Source organism: Panthera leo, chromosome B4 (genome assembly GCF_018350215.1).
Source record: "Panthera leo isolate Ple1 chromosome B4, P.leo_Ple1_pat1.1, whole genome shotgun sequence".
NCBI classification, from domain to species: Eukaryota; Metazoa; Chordata; class Mammalia; order Carnivora; family Felidae; genus Panthera; species Panthera leo.
Window position 1 is genome coordinate 4981079 of NC_056685.1, and position 18719 is coordinate 4999797.

The following is an 18719-nucleotide window of genomic DNA, read 5'->3' on the forward strand; positions in this document are numbered from 1 at the left end:
GCTTCCCCACCCCCACCCCGTGGAAAGGGCCCCTCCTGTCTTTGTTCGCGTCTTACGCCTTCGAGGTCTGACGTCTTCGAGGCTTCACTCCTTGGAAAGTGAAATGGAAATCTTGTACTTTCTCTTCCTTGTGTTTCTGTAGCAGTCTCTCCCTCTGTCTGAGGCTTATCTCATCTGTATTATGTTTTAGAAAACCTTCCTCTTCCGTTTGCATTGTTGGCTCATGGATGGGAGGCTCTGGTCCTGTTTGTTTTTGCATTCTGTACCGTGCCCATGGTATTTTACACACGGTAGGTGATTCATAAATGAGTCTTGCGCGGAATCACCCCAGTGTCCCTTTTGAGGCTGATACAGCGGGCAGCCCGTGCTCTCAGAAGAGACTTCCTGCTGCTCACTTCGTCCTGCCCTTCTGCTTGGGCTTTAGGTACCCTTCTTCCGTCCCAGGTGCAGGTTCAAGGGCAAACCTGAGGGCTGGGAGTATGTTTTGCTTGGCTTATATGTCCCTTAGACTAGCCAGTGCGGATAAACCACAGAAATGAAGATGAACTCTGCCTTCAAATGTAGCGAAGTTTGGAAATTTAGGCATTTAGTGAGAGATGCACGTATCCAGACTTAGTACGTTTTCCTTCTAAGCATGCAAGATCTGGGTGGAAATTTCATGTCGCCCTTGCTTCATTCTTTGCTTGAGGTCTTGTCTCCTTTCTGAGAACTGTCTTTCTGCCCCCCCCCCCCCCCACTTGTTTTTGGTCTTTCCGCCTTTAGATGGGAACTCTGTTTTATGACCTAGTATTTCTACCCACTAAATTGAGATGTCTCCAGCGCAAACTGAAGAGTCACAGATGGGGATAAGCGAGGGCTTTGTCCATTCTGCTCGGGAAGATTTGGGGAAAGATATCCTGGCTTACGCTCACCTCATGAAATATCAGACTGGTGCTGTTTTTATCATTGCTAACAATGACATGATGTGTTTATTTCCAGTTTTCTGTAACAGCTTTCGTTTTTGTGGCTCACACTTTCTCTGGCTTTCCTATAAGGTGATGGCGGCCTGATAGAATACATTTGGAAGTCCTCCCTGCTCTTCAGTTTTTTTGGAGTGTTTGAGAAGAAAGGATATTAATTCTTCTAAAAGAATTAATGCTCAGGAGAATTCTCCAGCAAAGCCATCTGGTCCTGGGCTTTTATTTGTTGGGGGTCTTTGGTGACTGACTCAGTCACTTATTATTAGTCTATGGAGATTTTCTGTGTCTTCATGAGTCAGCCTTGCTAGGTTGTCATTTCTTCTTGATTGTCCAATTCATCGATGTGCAATTGTTCGTGCCCTTTGATGTCTGTGATGTCACTTGTAATGTCCCCTCCCTCATTTCTGATTCAGCTATTGGAATCTCTCTCTCTTTTTTTAAAGGCATTTATTTTATTTCTTAATGTTTCTTTATTTTTGAGAGAGAGAAAGAGCTCAAGCAGGGGAGGGGCAGAGAGAGGGAGACACAGAATCCGAAGTAGGCTCCAAGCTCTGAGATTGTTCTGTTCCTTTTGCAGAGTGGGGTATTGAAATCTCTATGACTATTATGTTGCTGTCTATGTTTCCTATATTTAGGAGCTCTGTTATTTGGCACATATATATTTATGATTGTTTTATCTTCCTGGTGAATTGGCCCTTTTATCTTAATGTAATCCCCTTCTTTCTCTCAGAGTAGTGTTTGACGTAGACTTTATTTTTGTCTGATACTAGTACAGCCATGGTTCTCATATTATTTGGTCTTCTCTAAAACTCAGAGGTACTAGTGTCCTGATAAGGGAAATTGAAGCATCAGCTTTCCCTGGATTCTATTATCAAGTTGGTGTTGGAACTGAAACCAGGGCCCAGTTCTCCTGGTTTCCAACCAAAACGTGCATAATGTTTCGACCCTACCTGCCCAGCTTTTGAATTGTGAGCTCTAAGTGCTTTTCTTTTTTTTTTTTTTTTTTATTTATTTTTGGGACAGAGAGAGACAGAGCATGAACGGGGGAGGGGCAGAGAGAGAGGGAGACACAGAATCGGAAACAGGCTCCAGGCTCCGAGCCATCAGCCCAGAGCCTGACGCGGGGCTCGAACTCACGGACCGCGAGATCGTGACCTGGCTGAAGTCGGACGCTTAACCGACTGCGCCACCCAGGCGCCCCTCTAAGTGCTTTTCAAGTGTTAGAAGGTTGTTTATATGTGTGTGGCTTCATCTGCTGTCTTGTAGCCATTGCCTGCGTGTTATTTTGGATTTTTTTAAACTATTCAGTTCATTCCTTGGAAGAAGCTGTATTACCGATACCTGATGAATGAAGAGCAAGCTGTGAGCAAAGTGGATGGCATCCTGTTGAACTCCGGTATAGAGAAGGAGTCGGACTTGTGTGTGCTCAACCTCATCCGGTGAGTTGCTTGTATTCTGGGAAGAAGGCCGTCTCTGAAGTCCTTTCCCATGCGTTAGCGCTGAGGGTCACCTTCCTCACCGACTCTGCTGTGAATGTCGTACAGCTATACAGCCACCACTAAGTGCTCCCCAAGCGTGGATCCCGGACGGGCGTTGTGGAGTCTGAGGGATCACCTCCTGCTCCCTGAGGCAGAGGCCTGCGTGCGTCAGCACCTCCCCGATCTCCACGCGGCTGCTGCGGTAAGTGAAGTGGCTGTGGGGAGTTGCTGGCGAACGCAGCGCCTTTTCTCACTGGAAGAAGTGTATTGGTGATTGGGTTTGGCTGAAGATCATTCTAGATTTATTTTCAGAATCTTTCTTTGATCTCTGCTTTGAAACCTCAGTCTTTTCATTGGTCCCATTATGGAAATAACAGACCACGTTGTTATAGATTCGTCATTTTGGAATGATGAAGGAATTTTAAGAGCATTTATCTGATTTCCCATCCTGGTGAAGAATCTTCAACAGAAAGTGGTCATCTGGCCTCTGAAAGCTGTGGCTAATAAGGATTTCTTTACAAGGTAGCCCATTCATTGCCAACAACTGGGTTATTTGAAAGGACGAGAGAAATTAAGGTTCTGACTACAGACACTCATGAGTCAGTGGGAAGCTAGAAATAGTCTTCAGTTTCCTGACTCAGTCCTGTGGCTCCTTATCTAGATCAGGAATTCTTAAATTTTCTCTCGGAAGCTACGTGCAACCTCAGCCTGTATTCTGCAACCAGCAGATGGGTGGAGATCCAGCCGTGCGCATTTCTGGCTTTGCTGAAGTGATTGCTGGTGATGGTGGAGTGAGATTTCTTTCTCCGGCTGGCTGGAGTGAAGAGATGTGTGGCGAGATAAGAATGAGAAAGACCCACGTCTAGGGTTGATCGTTTCCGTGTTGGTGAACATTTTCTTAGATCCTTACGGCATGCCGTGTCCATCATGATTCATTGTCAATCATTTACTTAATATTTAACTTAAAGTTTAATAATTATTAAAGAATAACACGAGGTAAGTAGTAGTAATGTTTTAGTGCCAGAGAGTTGTCAGTCTTGACTTTCTCCCCTAAAGATTGCCGTCTCCTTTTGTGTCTCTGCTCCGTGGTGCCTCCCAAGCGGGTACCCATGTCATGTGTGCTTGCTTGGACCCTGTTGAGTCTCTGTGGACCTGAGAGCTTGTACTGGCTGGGCCAGGAATGGTGGGGAGGTGAGAGCGTCCTCTCTATGCAAGTATGCAAGGTCCTACGTTAGGTCCTCTAGTAATGTTTACTAACTGGAGAAAACTAAGAACTCAGATCCAAAAGTGGTGAGAAGAAAGGAGTCTAGGGTGAAAGAAAAGGTTCCCATGGTTCCCCAAATGCCGTGTGGGAAGCCTGCACTCAGTTCGGGCCATTCGAGATGGCAGCCAAACCCCAGGCTCGGCTTTCCTCACTGGTTGTGTGCCGTGGTTTTAGTAATTGTGTTCTGGGTCTTTTCTCCCCTCCCCTCGCAGGGTGTCAACGTGTGGGCTCTGGTGGCGGCCATCGTGCTCCTCTCTAGCAGTGTGAATGACATCCAGCAGCTGCTCTTCTGCCTCAGGCGGCCCGGCTCCACCGTGACCATGCCAGACATCACGGAGACCCTGTACTGTATCGCCGTGCTTCTCTATGCCATGAGGGAGAAGGGGATCAACATCAGCAACCGGTAAACGATGGGAGGCAGAGCTGAGGCCGGGGCGCGGGGAGAGGTCCCATGCTCGCTGCGGGTTCCAGCCCAAGAGCACGCCTTCCCGCTCCCGCTTCTGTAGCCGTGAAGGGAGGGGAGTGTGGGAGTCCCGCGTGGCGAGGCAGGGAAGGGTGCTCTGCGATGGGAAGCGCTGTTCGAGTGGGACATGGCACTGAGGCAAGTGGACGGTCAGGGCTCCAGAAGCCTCAGGTGAAAGTTCCCTCACTAAAAGAATTCTTCGTTCATGAGTGGCCAGATTTTCCTAGGAAAGCATTAGGATTTGGTTCCTCCGTTTGTCTATTGGGGCAGGACGTAAGAATCGTGGCCGAGTCTTGCCTGCCTGATCACCTCTAGTGCGTGGGTTGTTGATCCCGAGCGACCGTCCTGCTTTTGCTTGCCGGCAGGTGCACACAGGCCAGGTTGGAGAGACGCAGCAAACTTTAAGCACCTGCTGCATGTCAGCTAGTTTTTCAGGCCTCCGGGATGCCACTGGGAATGAGTCAGCCAATATCATTGCCTCCGTGGACTGTGTGTTCTAGGGAGGGGAGCCAGATACCGTAAGTAGATGCGTTCAACAGGGACATTTTAGTGAGCGGGAAGTGGTACAAAGAAAAAGACCTGGGGGGGGGGGGGCGGGCAAAGGAGGCGGGGAACACTGCGTTACGTGGGGTGAGGAAAAGCTTCTCTGAGGAAGTAACGTTTGAATGGAAACCTGAAGGCCAAGGTGGGGCTGGGCCATTTGAATTAAGATTTGAGGGGAGAATGTTTTAGCAGAAGGAGTAGATCATTTCAGGGCCCAAAGACGGGAACGAAGTTAGTGTCTACAAGGAACAGACGCAGTCTAGTGTGGACGGCTGTAATAAGGACACCAGTACATGGTTATGTGAGGCCGACAGTGGCCAGATGAGGGAAGCTGATGTGGGCCATGGTGAGAAGTCAGGATGAAACCCAAGCTGTGAAGGGCAGTGGTCAGAGGGCCCTGATCACCGACCCAGAGACAGGCGGTGTGATGATGCACCTGTCCCGGGAAAGCGGAAGGTGCAGAGAGGATTTCCTTCCTCTGGAGTCCATGGGCGTGGCTGGCGGTGCCCTGTGAGCTGTGGCCCCGTCGGATGGAGCATTCATTCTCCAGAAATGTCGGAGTATACGCTGTGTTTCTGAGTTAAGTTTCATCATTGAACATAATTTACGTTGTATCCCACACCAAGGGACAAGGAGTTTAATAATTTTTTTTTTTAATTTAACGTTTATTCATTTTTGAGAGAGAGTGTGAATGGGGGAAGGGCAGAGAAAGAGGGAGACGCAGAATCCGAAGCAGGATCCAGGCTCTGAGCTGCCAGCACAGAGCCCGGCACAGGGCTCAAAACTCACGAACCGTGAGATCATGACCTGAGCTGAAGTCAGACGCCTAACTGAATGAGCCACCCAGGCGCCTCAAGGAGTTTAATGATTAATTTGGGTGAGACAAATACACAAATGGTGAATCATGTTCTCAAGTGCAAATTCGAACCTGCTAATTACCTCCATGCTCACAAGGACAGAGATAAGGGATGGAGGGTGTGATGTGTTGAATTTTGTTGTGTTTCTGTATTTCGTCCTGCTTTACCTGGGAGATAATAATACTGGAGACTGACGTGTCATGTTATTAAAGGGGTTTGTTGCTTGGAGATCACTTCTCACTCTGGGTGCAGGGAGTGGTGCACTAAATGTGGGCAGCTGGTGATGGAGGGAGAGAAGTCTGGGGTCGGTGTGAACATAGACTTTGGAGTGGCCTCTAGCAGGTGCCCTGTGTCATCTTTGGCCCCTTGTGGTGACTTGGAGGCCGTTTTGTTTTCAGTCGTTGGTAATCATATCTTGTTATCTGTGTAGCACCCTTCCTTTGGGCCCTTAAAAGATAGAATGTTCTCCATGCTTCTCTACCAGTGATCACCTTACAAGAAGCAGAGACAAGAGCAAAGGAGTCTCAGAAAGATAAGATGATGTTAAATTGATTCTGAACAAGAATCTCACTGCTGGGAGTAGAATTTACATTTGTTTTCAGCTGGTTCTTACTGCTTTTGTGTTGAGTTGTCTCTTAGGGTCATAGCTAGTGACTTGTTCCCCAAAGAACATGTCCTGGTCTCTCTCCTTTGCCATTACACACTGGAGCCAGGCATCTTTCCCGAACTGTGCTTTCCGAGTGTTTTGGTCAGTTCTAGGTATATTTAAAGTGTTTTATTTTTAGTTTTTATTTTTATTTCCATAAAATGGTGGTAGGTATTTCTTTTGAGAAATGGTAAGGAATCTAAATACATCTGTGGAAAACAAGATATAGATTGTGACTTAATTTGAAAATCTCTAAATCTGCTTTTTCCCTATTAGGATTCACTACAACATTTTCTATTGCCTGTATCTTCAGGAGAATTCCTGTACTCAGGCCGCAGAAGTTAAAGAGGAACCATCGGTTTGGCCAGGGTATGTGTATAGGGGTGTGTGTGTGTGTGTGTGTGTGTGTTATCTTCTAGTCTCGATTCTTTCTTAAGGAGGAGAGGTGTTTTGTCTTAACAGCTTCCTTGAGGTATATTTTACATTACATAAAACTCACCCGTTTTAATTGTACAATTCAGTGACTTTCAGTAAATTTACTGAGTGTGCAACCAACATCATAAGCTAGCTTTGGAGCATTTTTATCACCCCAAGGGGAAGGCCTTTTGTTTGGTTAATTTTGTTTCTCCGATTTGCCGGTTTGCTTTGTGACGGTCCGTCACCTGGTCTTTTAAATTCCTTTCTATTTTTCTAATTTCTGTAATGATTATAGCAAGAAAACAACCATCCAGCTCACACAGGAACAACAGCTGATTCTGAACCACAAGATGGAACCCCTCCAGGTGGTAAAGATTATGGCATTTGCAGGTAAGGGAGCTCGCCAGTCGTGGACTACAGTCAGGTTCATGCCTCTTATCCCCACACCCCCTTCCCTGTTACCTGCCAGAATTTCTTCCCTTGTTCTCTTATCCAACTCCCACAATTAAATACTTTTAGAAGCAGCTGTTAGGGAATGCTTGCCTTTTTTTTTTTTTTTTTTTTTTTTTTTTTTAAATCCAGGGAGCATCCACACTGGAGTTCTAGGTTGGACAAATAGTTCATAGGAATTAGTTTGTGGGATAGATACCACCAGGATTGACCCAGCTCGTCATTTGTCATTGTATATGCTCGGTCACTGATGGCTCATGGAGTGGCAGGTCCTGTGTCAGTAGCTCCCTGATTTCTGTAGGGTAAAGTCTAAGAGCTTCCCTGACCATTTGATTCTAACCTACATTCCTAAATACGCTGTCTGTCATTTTCTTGCCTCAGTCAATTAATTGTACTTACAGTCTCCTAAAGTACTTGGTTATTCTTTTGTCTGAACCTTCGCCCATATTGTTTTCTCTACCTGAGATTCCTTCCTGCTGCTTTTCTGCCTAAATATCCTACTGTAAACAACAGCACCCATTCATCAAATGCCTGGCACTGTGCTGAATCCTAACAATGTTCCATAAGGCTGGTTAGTTATCTGTGTTTTATAGATAAGGATTTGAAGCTCAGAAAAATTAAAATGACTTGCCCCAGGTTAAATAAATAAGTGGAGGAGGTAGAATTCAAAGCTGGATCTGTTTCTTCCTCAGAACATGCTTTTTCCCCTCCCCTTCGCTCCCCCCCCACCCCCTTCTTTGCTGTGTTTGACTCTGTCATTTTCGTTTCTTCCTGATGGAGCCTTCTGTAGCCATTTGAGTCCTACGTGATCTCTGAACTCTTACAGCAACTGATCATGTGTATTAACTGTTTGGTACCTGATTATATAAGAAGTATAGCCAACACAGACATTTTATAGATACTTCCACACTGTGTCATTAATCTTCACAGTAGCCCTGTTAGGTAGGGAAAGAGTTACTCTTTTTTTCTTTTATAGGTGAGATTTTTTTGTTTCCAAATTCATATTCTTTTTTGGTCTACTGAGTTGTCACACTTTCATTTTGTTCTAATTGTTTCGACTGTGTTAGTATTGTATTCCCAACAAGATTATAATACAGGAACCTTGCTTTATGTTTTGTTTTTTTTTTTTTAACATACTCCCAGTGTTTAGCATACAGCTGATCATGCAGTAGGTGCTCATAGGTACTTGTGAAGTGAATGGTGACTGAATAACTGAGTGAACGGTGGAGAGGCAGGCCACACCAGAGAGCTCAGAACGGGCCAGAAGCATCCTTGAATCTCTCTTGCGTGCTCTTGCTGTTGACGCATTACTGATGCCTACGCCAGCAATAGCTACTCTTCCTGAACTTCTCGGCTGGGATTATCTTTGATGGTTATCTTTATCCTGCCAGACCCTACATAGTCAGTGTTGCCCACACATGGCTGAGGAGCAGAGTGACGGTCAGTGAGGTCAGGTGCTCGGCTAGAACCTGCCAGAGCCATGATCCCAGCCCAGGTCAGTCTGGCTTAGAATCCACTCCTCTTTGCACTGCACCCTTTTTAGTTTTTACCAGTATTGAGAAACTTGTCACTGTCTGGTGTCAGGCAAGAGGCAAGGTAAGCATGGATAAGACTTGATTAGGACATCCTTCGGAACAGTTTTTCCTGGTCAGAGGGTCACCTCCTTTCCTCTTGGCTTCCCCAGGCACCGGGAAGACCTCTACCCTGGTCAAGTATGCTGAGAAGTGGTCTGAGAGCAGGTTTCTGTATGTGACATTCAACAAGAGCATCGCAAAGCAGGCCGAGCTAGTCTTCCCCAGCAATGTCATCTGCAAAACCTTTCATTCCATGGCCTATGGACACGTCGGGCGGAAGTGAGCATGGCGTCGCCACCGTCATTGTTGTGTCTAATTCCTGTTTTTCCCATTGTGATCATCATGGTTACATATGAACTTGTATACAACGGCACTAAGAAAATTTAATGCTTTTCTCTCCATTCAAAGGCAGGGAATACAAAGATATTTAGTGATTTCTACTTTTACCCTGTAAAAATATATTGTTTGCAAAGACTAGTGTCTTACTGAGGTGAGCATCCTCCTTCTTCTGGAGCTGAGGCACAGAAAGTCAAAATGACTTGTCTGAAGTGCAGACTTTCACCATCCTGACTGACATGTTTCCCTTGGCTGAGGAGGGGGGACATCTCAGCTGAAGTGCACTCCGCCCAGGCCTCCTGGGGGCCTCTGAACTAGCATACCATCAGACGTGAAGGCTTCAGGGAGCTTCGAGTGTCCCCCCAGACCTCTTGGAGTCTGGTCCACACCATGGAGTAATAGTGTCTGCCTTGAGCCACTCCCTCTTTCTGGTTATTGTGTGAGAATTTTTGAAAGCCTGGTGAAGCCATTTCAAATCCTACATGGACCTTGTTAAACTTCTCTAACTTTTTTTTTTTTCTTTTACCCCTCATGTATATGTGACACTCCAGGTGGCCAGGTGGTGTCACTGTAGAGAAGGGGGTTGGGGTAGTGGAGAGACACTAAATCCCATGTTACCAGTAAAGTCAAATACTGTTTATCTGGGGTATGCATTCCAGGTACCAATTAAAGAAGAAATTGAATCTCTTCAAGTTGACCCCTTTCATGGTCAATTCTGTCCTTGCTGAAGGGAAAGGTGGATTCATAAGGGCCAAGCTCGTGTGTAAGACTTTAGAAAACTTCTTTGCCTCGGCTGACGAAGAGCTGACGATTGATCACGTGCCTATCTGGTGTAAGAACAGCCAAGGACAGAGAGTCATGGTTGAACAGAGTGAAAAGCTGGTGAGTATCTAACTGTTTTTCAGATTACGGGTCTAGGACAAATGAGCAGAGCTGACATGATCCAGTGTTCTGCTTATCTTCCGTTTCTTTGAACCTGCTGGCAGGGAGTCCAGGTGGAGGGTCAGACTGCAGGCCTGCCTCGATAGCCATGAGGTGTGCGGTGTCTTCTGTGAAGCGCACTCACAGACTTATCTTCACACTGGTCCTCTTTATTTGCCAGATGAGGTTTATACCCACCCAGACACAGGGACACGGGAGCCCGGACCAGGTCTTTGTCACGGTTCTGCTGTGGCGGCAGATCCCTCTGCTGTAGTGGCATCCTCCCAGGGTTTATGAGAGCTTGTAGTGAGTGGGTCTGCTGAATGTAGAATCTACAGATCGGGAATCACTTTTCTCGTTTTTATTGTCTTTTTAATTATTAGCCATTCTTTGTATGGTTTAGTGGTCAGTCATAAATCTAGAGAGTTAGTCCAGCTTTTTCTGGTTCATCAGATCTTGTGCTCTTTATCCCCACCCCCCCCCCCCAACCCCACAGATCTTGTGCTCTTTGAGCGATGTTCTGTCACTGGGCTTGGTATGGCCCCAGCTTCTTACTCATCTCTGCACTTGACGTTGTCCAAAGGCTATCGTGGAGCCAGAGGGAGGTTAGGTGACTGCCGCTCACCGTGCTGTGATGGTGCCTTTGCTCTGACCTCTGTATATGGGAATGAAAGTGATTTCAGGAGGTGTCTTTTCGAGGGTCTTAAACCGTGACTTGCCATATCACTTGCTTTCTAGAACGGTGTCCTTGAAGCAAGCCGACTCTGGGACAACATGCGGAAGCTGGGGGAATGCAAAGAAGAGGCGTACCAAATGACTCACGATGGTATGCCAGTTCCCAGATCTCCACATCTGTTAAATGTGACTGTTCCACTTACGGGTTCTGACTCCTGCTACTCCCTTCTTTTAGGCTATTTGAAACTCTGGCAGCTGAGCAAGCCTCTGCTTGCCTCTTTTGACGCCATCTTTGTGGATGAGGCCCAGGACTGTACCCCAGGTGATAAACTATTCAGGACATCAGTAGTCTCAAACACATAGAAACAACATCACGATTATGTAAGAGGACATGTGAAATAAGTTGATGATTCTCATTTGTCATAAAGAAGAGGAGCAGATGATAATTTAGTCATGCGGAAATCCCTCATTATTTGACTCTGGGTTCCAGCACTTGTCCTTCCCCCCACTGAGAGCAAATTTATTTTCCTGTAAATGTTTTGCTTTGGTTATTCTTAAAACGTTGACTAAGCCTAGGTCATCAGGCGATCAGGTCCTAGACTCCTGCTGAGTGGGCACAGCCAGTCAGCTCAGAGTGGAAAGTTTGCGTTGTGTGGTTTTCAAGTGGCTGATAGAAAACAGTGTGACTTTGTAGGTCCTTTCTGAGCTTTGGGTTATAATCAGAGAGAAGGCAATTTGTCTCATTTTTTTTATTTGCCAATGTGGTTTCTTAGACTCCATCACTTATCCGGGACTAAAAATAATCTGCATTCCTAGGATTAGAAACGGTTTCTCTTGTCCACGATACAGTTGTTTCTTTGCATTGCCTGCGTATCCCGCAGGGAAAGACAACCCTGTTGTCCAGAGTGCCCTGGCTTAGTTTCATAAAGCATTTTCATCTTTTTCTGTGGTAAATATGGTTTCTTTTTGCTCTGTGAGTTGGCATCCTTCAGTTCTCTTACCGTGCCTCTTATTGGTTGCAGCTATCATGAACATAGTTCTGTCTCAGCCATGTGGGAAAATCTTTGTAGGGGACCCACATCAACAGATCTATACCTTCCGCGGTGCGGTCAATGCTCTGTTTACAGTCCCTCACACGCACGTCTTCTATCTCACACAGGTAAGCGCTCTCTCTGCTTCCGAGTCCCCGGAACCATATAAGCGAGCATGACGCTTCCCCAGCCTCGTTTTCCGCTGGTTACCGTGCGCCAGGCACCGCGCAGGGTTTCCCGTCGGGCGCAGGGCGTGTAGCAAATCCTCGCTTCTCCGCCGTGGTGCCGTGTGCTGCTCAGGGGGCCTGCGGAGTCCCAACTGTTTGCATAAGTTACGCGCCTCTGTCACCGTGTTCTCACTCGCACTGCCGGCGCCTTCCCGTGAATCGAGGGGGTGGCACCAAATGGTGCTGGCAGTCTTCGTATTCTTCCCTGTGACGCCCTTGGGGTAAAGCAAACAAGCGGTTCACTCGAGAGTGCCCCGGTGACGCAGCAGACGTCACTGACTGCTGGCCCTTGGGTACGTCCCCAGCATTCTGCGTGACGAAGCGCAGAGGGCGAGTAAGGTGCGTCTGCACGCCCGAGCGTGCCTGCCGGCCGCGTCTGACGCACGGTGCCGCCCTGACGCACGGGCGCTGTTGTGAGCGGGTTGTGAGCTCAGCGGCCTGCTGTCGTGTGCGGCGCCGCTGGGACTCGAGAGAGCGGCTGACAGACTTGGGTGTTTGGCGTTTTCTCAAAAATGAACGGAGGGAGCTGTGACTTCAAGGAAAACAGCTGACAAATGTTTGTTGCCAAAGAGAAAACCCCTGCTTTCAAGTGAAAGGAAAATTTTGGAAAACGCCTGTCTGCCACCACCAGCCTGACAACTGGTGGCGTCCTTGGTTGTCTGAAAAAGCCCGAATGATCCTCCCTTTTCCAGTACCTGTCTAGATTTCTTCTGGAAAGAAGATTTTTATCTTCTCCCCCCACTTAGTTATTCAGTCGTTTACATCAATATGGATTCACGGGTATTTTATTTTTAGATTTTGGGGCACGGCTCACGCCGAATGGTTCTGCAGCAGCCAAGTATTATTTGTTCAGAGTCTCGTGTTTTCCTTCGACAGCATTCTGGACGTTCACCGAAGCACGTAGTAGTGTGTTTAAGTCATAAATGCCTGGAAGAGGGCAATACATACATAAATACAGGAGTTTGGAGACAAGTGGTGTCTTTCTAGTTGCAGTGATCAAGGAAGCGTTGGGTATGGGGCCAGGTTTTGAAGGGTGGAGAATTGTTCTGCCGTGTGCGGAGGCAGGGAGGTGCAGGGAATGCTTGAGAAGGGAAGCTACTACTGATGGCCGGCCGCGTGGGGCCGTGGTTTTAAATTAATGTTAGGGAGTCTCCGAGGCAAGGGGAGAAGCCCCCCCACCCTCCCTCCATCTTTTGTGTAGTTTACACGTTTTCATTAGATTTGATTTGGAAGGAAGGGTAGATTTGCTTAAAAGTTTTCCACTGGTCTTGGGGAATAAAAGGAATCAAGGCTGTGACGGATGTTGAAAGTGCACGCATCACCTTTTCCTTCACGTGCTGCTCTTCCGTGTCTGTGGCCAGGGTGTGGCCCGATGAAAGTGTGCGGGGCAAGAGTCATGTGTCAGAGGCATAGAGACTCGCTTGGCAGCAGGAGGGAGAGACCCAGGGGGTGAAGCAGGAAGCTCGGGTTGCTGAGCTGAGTGGAGCTGGTAGCCGTGGTGGGAAAAATAGTACAGAGCCCATGGTGGGAGAATTTCCTAGGTGTGGATTTGGGGGTAAGGAATAAAGAAAAATAGGTAGCCTGAAGGTTCGAGATGGAAAAATGCAATTCTGAAAGCTTGAAGTCAAGTCAGCGATGGTTGGGTTGTTAAGATTCTTCCATCCAGTCCTAGTGGGCTTACCGTGGGGAATCGGCCCATCCCCTTTCCAGGTCGGGTGTCGGGGGTGACCGGTTGGGTTTGGCAAGGCCGGGACTTGGTGGTGATAGAAACATGCTAACGTACTTCAGGGAGGGGTTGTTGACTCCTTTTGTTTTGTCGTTTTCCCGCAGAGTTTTAGATTTGGTGTAGAAATAGCTTATGTGGGAGCTACTATCTTGGATGTCTGCAAGCGAGTAAGGAAAAAGACTTTGGTCGGAGGAAACCATCAGAGTAAGGCTTCGGTTACTCTCTGTTTATTTGCTACAAAAATTAGTTTTCCTGTTTATTTGGATTTGCCACAGTTTGTACTCTCTCCCAAAAGGTGGCATTAGAGGTGACACAAAGGGGCAGGTGGCCCTGTTGTCCCGGACCAATGCCAATGTGTTTGATGAGGCCGTGCGGGTGACCGAAGGAGAAGTGCCTGCCAGGATACATTTGATTGGGGTAAGAGTAAATTTCTATTGACTGCTTCATGCTCAGAAACAGACATAGCCGATGAAAACCGTCAACTTAATTAGGATTATTATGCAAGTTTGGGGCACTGCCTGCACCGGGACCAAAGTCTTTGCCCCTGGCTGTTCTGATTATGTGAGCCGGACGTTCCTATAAACACTCAGTGATGACTGAGGACCTTTCCTTCCACTTCTTGAAAAATTAAGGCCCTTCTCATCTTGGCTGTGCAAATGAGGCCGCCAGCTGGCTACCTGCGAGTGTGTGTGTTTTGTTCATTAGCCTGAGAACGAGTGAGCTGCCAACACAGCTGGGGAGCGCTGGCGGGCTCCAGTGTAGACAGTGTGAACACCTGGGTTCTAGCTCTGGTTCTGTCACTAACTTTGCGTGGCTTCTGGCAAGTCACAATTTCTGTGTGCCTCGTTCTCTCCATCTCTGAGACAAAAACAATGCCTTTCCTTTACCTGTTTCATGGGGAAGTTAGGATTAAGTGACACGTGTGCGACATTTTTAACTCTTGGAGGCAAAGTTAGCTGACTAAAAGACATTCGCTCCTTTTATGAAAAAGTGTTTTTGAGGGCCTACTATGTGTAGGTCCTCACTAAATAGAGTCAGTGAATCGTAATCAAAAGATGTTCAGTTTTCTTTTTTATTGATAAAGATTATATAGCCAAGTTACAGAAGTTTTAGAAGTTAAAGGGGGAAAAAATCACCCTTAATCTCAGTGTTTCAGATACTACTTCTCAGTTTGCTACATATGTCTTTGTCTTTATAGACATGCATTTCTACATATTGCAATTATAGTGTACATAAAAACGTGCATTTTTTTTACTCCGCACGTAAGCTCCTTTTCTATCATGTTGCTACGGGAGTGACTACAGTATCTCATCTAGTGGTTATAGTGTAATTCACACATTTTAGTTATTGTAAGAAAATAGCACTTCTGGAGTATTGCCCATGCTGGGCATGGTAGACCGTAAGCGGCTCTCGTCCCTCTGTCGCGCCCCCAAGCTGTCTGAAGCGTGTGTCAGCACCTTTGACCACATCTGCCTTCCAACTATAACACGTACTGTCTTATTTTGGTCTCTGTTTTATGTTAATGGCTTATGTGTCCCTTCCCAAAATGATGGCACATCCTTGGAGTGTGGCGCCTTGGTTGTGGCTCTCTTCTCTGCTGGGGTACCCCGGCAGTGCTGAGCTTGTGCTGCTAGGTAGAATGGGGTACACTACAATATGATCAGCCCCTCTCCTGCAGGAGCTAACCTTTTACAACATGCAACAGGTTGGGCCTGCAGACATTCTCTAGTGTAGCTCTTTCCTCCAAAGAGAGGGGATAAATATTCATACTCCACACTTTGTATTCAGGCGTTATTGTATCTTTCATTACAGCCATGTTCCTGTCCCTAGAAGATAGATAATTTATTTTTTTATTTTTAATTTTTTTTAATGTATGTTTGAGAGAAAGAGAGAGAGTGAGCGAGCACGCATGAGCAGGGAAGGGGCAGAGAGAGAGGGAGACACAGAATCCAAAGCAGGCTCCAGGCTCTGAGTTGTCAGAGCCCAACGTGGAGCTTGAACTCACAAACCAGGAGATCATGACCTGAGCTAAAGTCGGATGCTTAACTGACTGAGCCACCGAGGCACCCCTGGAAGGTAGACGATTTAAATTGCCCCTTTTTGACAAGAAAGCAACGTGCAGCAGGTTCTTGCCCCCTCTTTTTTTTTTAAACATCGGAAGAGTTAGAGGTGGCAGCCGGAACTTAGCATTTGATAATCCTGAGTGTTCAGGCTGCGTGACAACCCATTGCTTCTGTGCTTGATGAAGGTTCCCGCGTTCTGTCTGTGTGCTTTGGGGTGCAACTTGGGATCCGTTCCCAAGAAAACCTCTCACCCCCAAATCCCATCTCTATGTTTGCTTTACTTTGTTTTGTTAAAACAATGACAGTAACAAACTCGCATGGAGAACAACAAAAAAACCAAAAATCCCACCACAAAACTTTTTCAGGGGATTAAATCATTTGGATTGGACAGAATCATTGATATTTGGATCCTTCTTCAGCCAGAGGAAGAACGGAAGAAACGTGAGTACCCTCCTGGCAGTGGTGTAGTGGACCAAAGTGCTCTAGTGACAAGGGATGGGAGAAGGCTGGGCGTGTTCTGAGTCAGCACTCTTGTTTTCCCTGGAGAAGGATGGAGCAGGCGTGGCTCTGTTCCCACCCAGAGCCGGATGCCTGAGGCCTCCTGTTGCCAGAGGTGCAGAGAGCTCTTTCCAGACCCTTCTCTCAGGAGTCTGAATTTCTGCCTAATGTTGGTCCCCCAGGCCGTCTTCCCTCACCATCTTTCTGTGTGCCTGGCACCTTTACCCGCCGAGACCTCTGCATGGGCCCCCACGATCCTTTCTAACACTCTGGAGCGCATTTCTTTCCCGTCCTGCGCTTTTTCACATCCCTGTGAGGTAGGTAAGGACGCCAAGGGTAGGGCTCTTGAGCCTCGGTTTGGAGACAGAGAGGCTAGAGCACAGGTCCTTTTTGACTTGCCCCGGGTCACACAGCAGGTTAGTGATGCAGTCGGGACTAGAACCCGGATCTCGCAGCTTCGAGACGTTTGCTTACGATGCCGCAGTCTAGTGCGGCCCCGTCGTGTTAACCCGAGTGCGTGTTCTCCTCAGAGAACCTCGTTATTAAAGACAAGTTTATTAGAAGATGGGTGCACAAGGAGGGCTTCAGTGGCTTCAAGAGGTATGTGACCGCGGCTGAGGATAAGGAGCTGGAGGCCAAGATTGCAGTCGTTGAGAAGTATAACATCAGGATTCCAGAACTGGTGGAGAGGATAGAGAAGTGTCACATAGAAGACCTGGACTTCGCAGGTAAGGAGGGCACGGCCTCTTCTCGTCCTGGCGGGACGAGGGTCGGGCGCTCGACTTCCTGCATGCAATCCCGTGTGGCCACGAGGGTGTTGTGCTCCCGGCCCCTCCTGGGAGGAAGGGAGCAGAGGGGCTGTTCGCTGGGGGCCCTGTGTGTGAGCCCGGGCTGGCCGCCCAGCGTTCCCGTGGGCCTCTGGCCCTTCGCCGGCAGACCGGGGGTGCGCAGGTCCCCGTGGGCCCGGGGGTGTGATTCCGATGGACTGGCTCGCCTTTAGTGAATTTGCTACATCCCCTCATTTTATTTCTCTCTCTTTTTTTTTTTTCCCCCGACTGTTGTTTCCTCTTTCCCTGCCAAGCAACATACGGGTGAGGGAACGTTGGTTTTAGGAGTAAAGCAGCGAGAGCACGCTTTTCCTTTCCTGTCTCGGTCCTTCCCCTGTCAGGCCCCCATCTAATCGTACGCTCTCTGTTTGTTCCAGAGTACATTTTGGGCACTGTACACAAAGCCAAAGGCTTGGAGTTTGACACTGTGCACGTTTTGGACGATTTTGTGAAAGTGCCTTGCGCCAGGCACAACCTTGCACAGCTGCCCCACTTCAGAGTCGGTGAGGAGCCTGTGCTTGGGGGGGGGTGGGAGGGGGGGCTGGGCACCTCCTCTGGATGGCCTGCTTTCTGTTGTCTGGTATGGGCTCTGGGCAGGATCCTTCTAGAAGAAAAACACCTCCATTTCTGTGGTTTTTTATTGTTGTACTGTGTTTTTCGAAACGCCTATCTTTGGCCCACCCCCCAGGGCTGCTGGCGGGATGGCTGTGCCCACGGCCGGCCTGTTCTGCCCATACCAGCTCTCAGCTCTGGGATTTTCACCACCGCACACCCGACGCCCAGCCTCATTTAAGCTTTAACATACACAGGTGACCTGCTCACCCAAGTGTTGTTTTTTAAAATTAAATCCCCTTTTTCTTAAAGAGGCCAGGAAATCCTAAAAGGTGAAAAAGTAAGCAATTTGTGTTGTCTTTTTATATAAATTTATACTCAAGGCTATTTGTTATGCTTTGAGCATCAGTGCAGTTATTATGGTTTTGAATCGTAGAATTAAACCATGTGAAGTTTTTCTGCAAACAAACGCTTCATTAACTGTGAACTCTGAATCTGGGGCATAGGGTACATCGGTGGGGTGCAAATAGAAATACTAGAAACTCCTTATCTCCCATGAATATATTCGTTAGGTTATAGAAAGACGTGGTGTTGAAGATAAATTAGAGCAGAGGGAGGCAAGGAAGGGCCCTTGAGAGATAAGAGTGGCTCGATACTGGGGAAGAAGAGTTTACTTAATATGCTACTGTTTGGTTTTTTTTTTTTTTCCCCTTGCTGGTCATTGAACCCGTATGTGTGTTTTTGGTTTTTCTATAACAGCTTTATCGAGTTGTAATTCACATACTATACAGTCTACCCATTTAAGGCACACAGTGTAACAGCCTAACACGTACTGACACCTCAGCCGCTCGGTACCGAGCTCCCAGCATCGTGTTGGCTGTTGTGAATGTGAGGGGAGTGGCTTCAGGCAGGCGGGAAAGCCTCGTAATGTGTGATTCTTCCCTGCTCGTCGGGTGCCAGCCCAAGACGTTTCCAGCTTGGACTGAGTAAGAGAGGGGGACGGTGTCAGGAAAAGGAAAGAATGTGGGCTTTGGAGATAAGTAGCATTGGGTTCGGCTCCTGGGCACTTGCTTATTAGCCTTGGCCTGTGTGTCAAAGTGACTCGAACTCTGTGAGCCTCAGTTTCCCCCATCAGTGCCACCTGGCTGTCATGAAGGGAACTGGGAGAGTGGATGAAAACATGCACCGGGCACAGCACGGGTGATGAGTAAC

At 47.6% G+C, this 18719-nt stretch overlaps 1 protein-coding gene across 9 annotated transcripts in view; it reads left to right on the forward strand.

Annotated features, from left to right (window-relative positions):
- Positions 1–18719, forward strand: part of FBH1 (F-box DNA helicase 1) — a 49749-nt gene that overhangs the window by 14963 nt on the left and 16067 nt on the right. For 8 of the 9 annotated variants that reach the window (XM_042944770.1, XM_042944767.1, XM_042944771.1 and 5 more), the window contains 15 exons: positions 2268–2398; positions 2504–2639; positions 3914–4104; positions 6487–6579; positions 6923–7017; positions 8762–8930; positions 9647–9869; positions 10647–10734; positions 10819–10905; positions 11606–11742; positions 13672–13771; positions 13863–13984; positions 15996–16071; positions 16659–16856; positions 17333–17458. In XM_042944770.1, coding sequence (XP_042800704.1) covers positions 2268–2398; positions 2504–2639; positions 3914–4104; positions 6487–6579; positions 6923–7017; positions 8762–8930; positions 9647–9869; positions 10647–10734; positions 10819–10905; positions 11606–11742; positions 13672–13771; positions 13863–13984; positions 15996–16071; positions 16659–16856; positions 17333–17458 — 1972 coding nt within the window. The remainder of the gene's footprint in view (positions 1–2267; positions 2399–2503; positions 2640–3913; positions 4105–6486; positions 6580–6922; positions 7018–8761; positions 8931–9646; positions 9870–10646; positions 10735–10818; positions 10906–11605; positions 11743–13671; positions 13772–13862; positions 13985–15995; positions 16072–16658; positions 16857–17332; positions 17459–18719) is intronic. The other variant, XM_042944768.1, reaches the window with a different exon arrangement.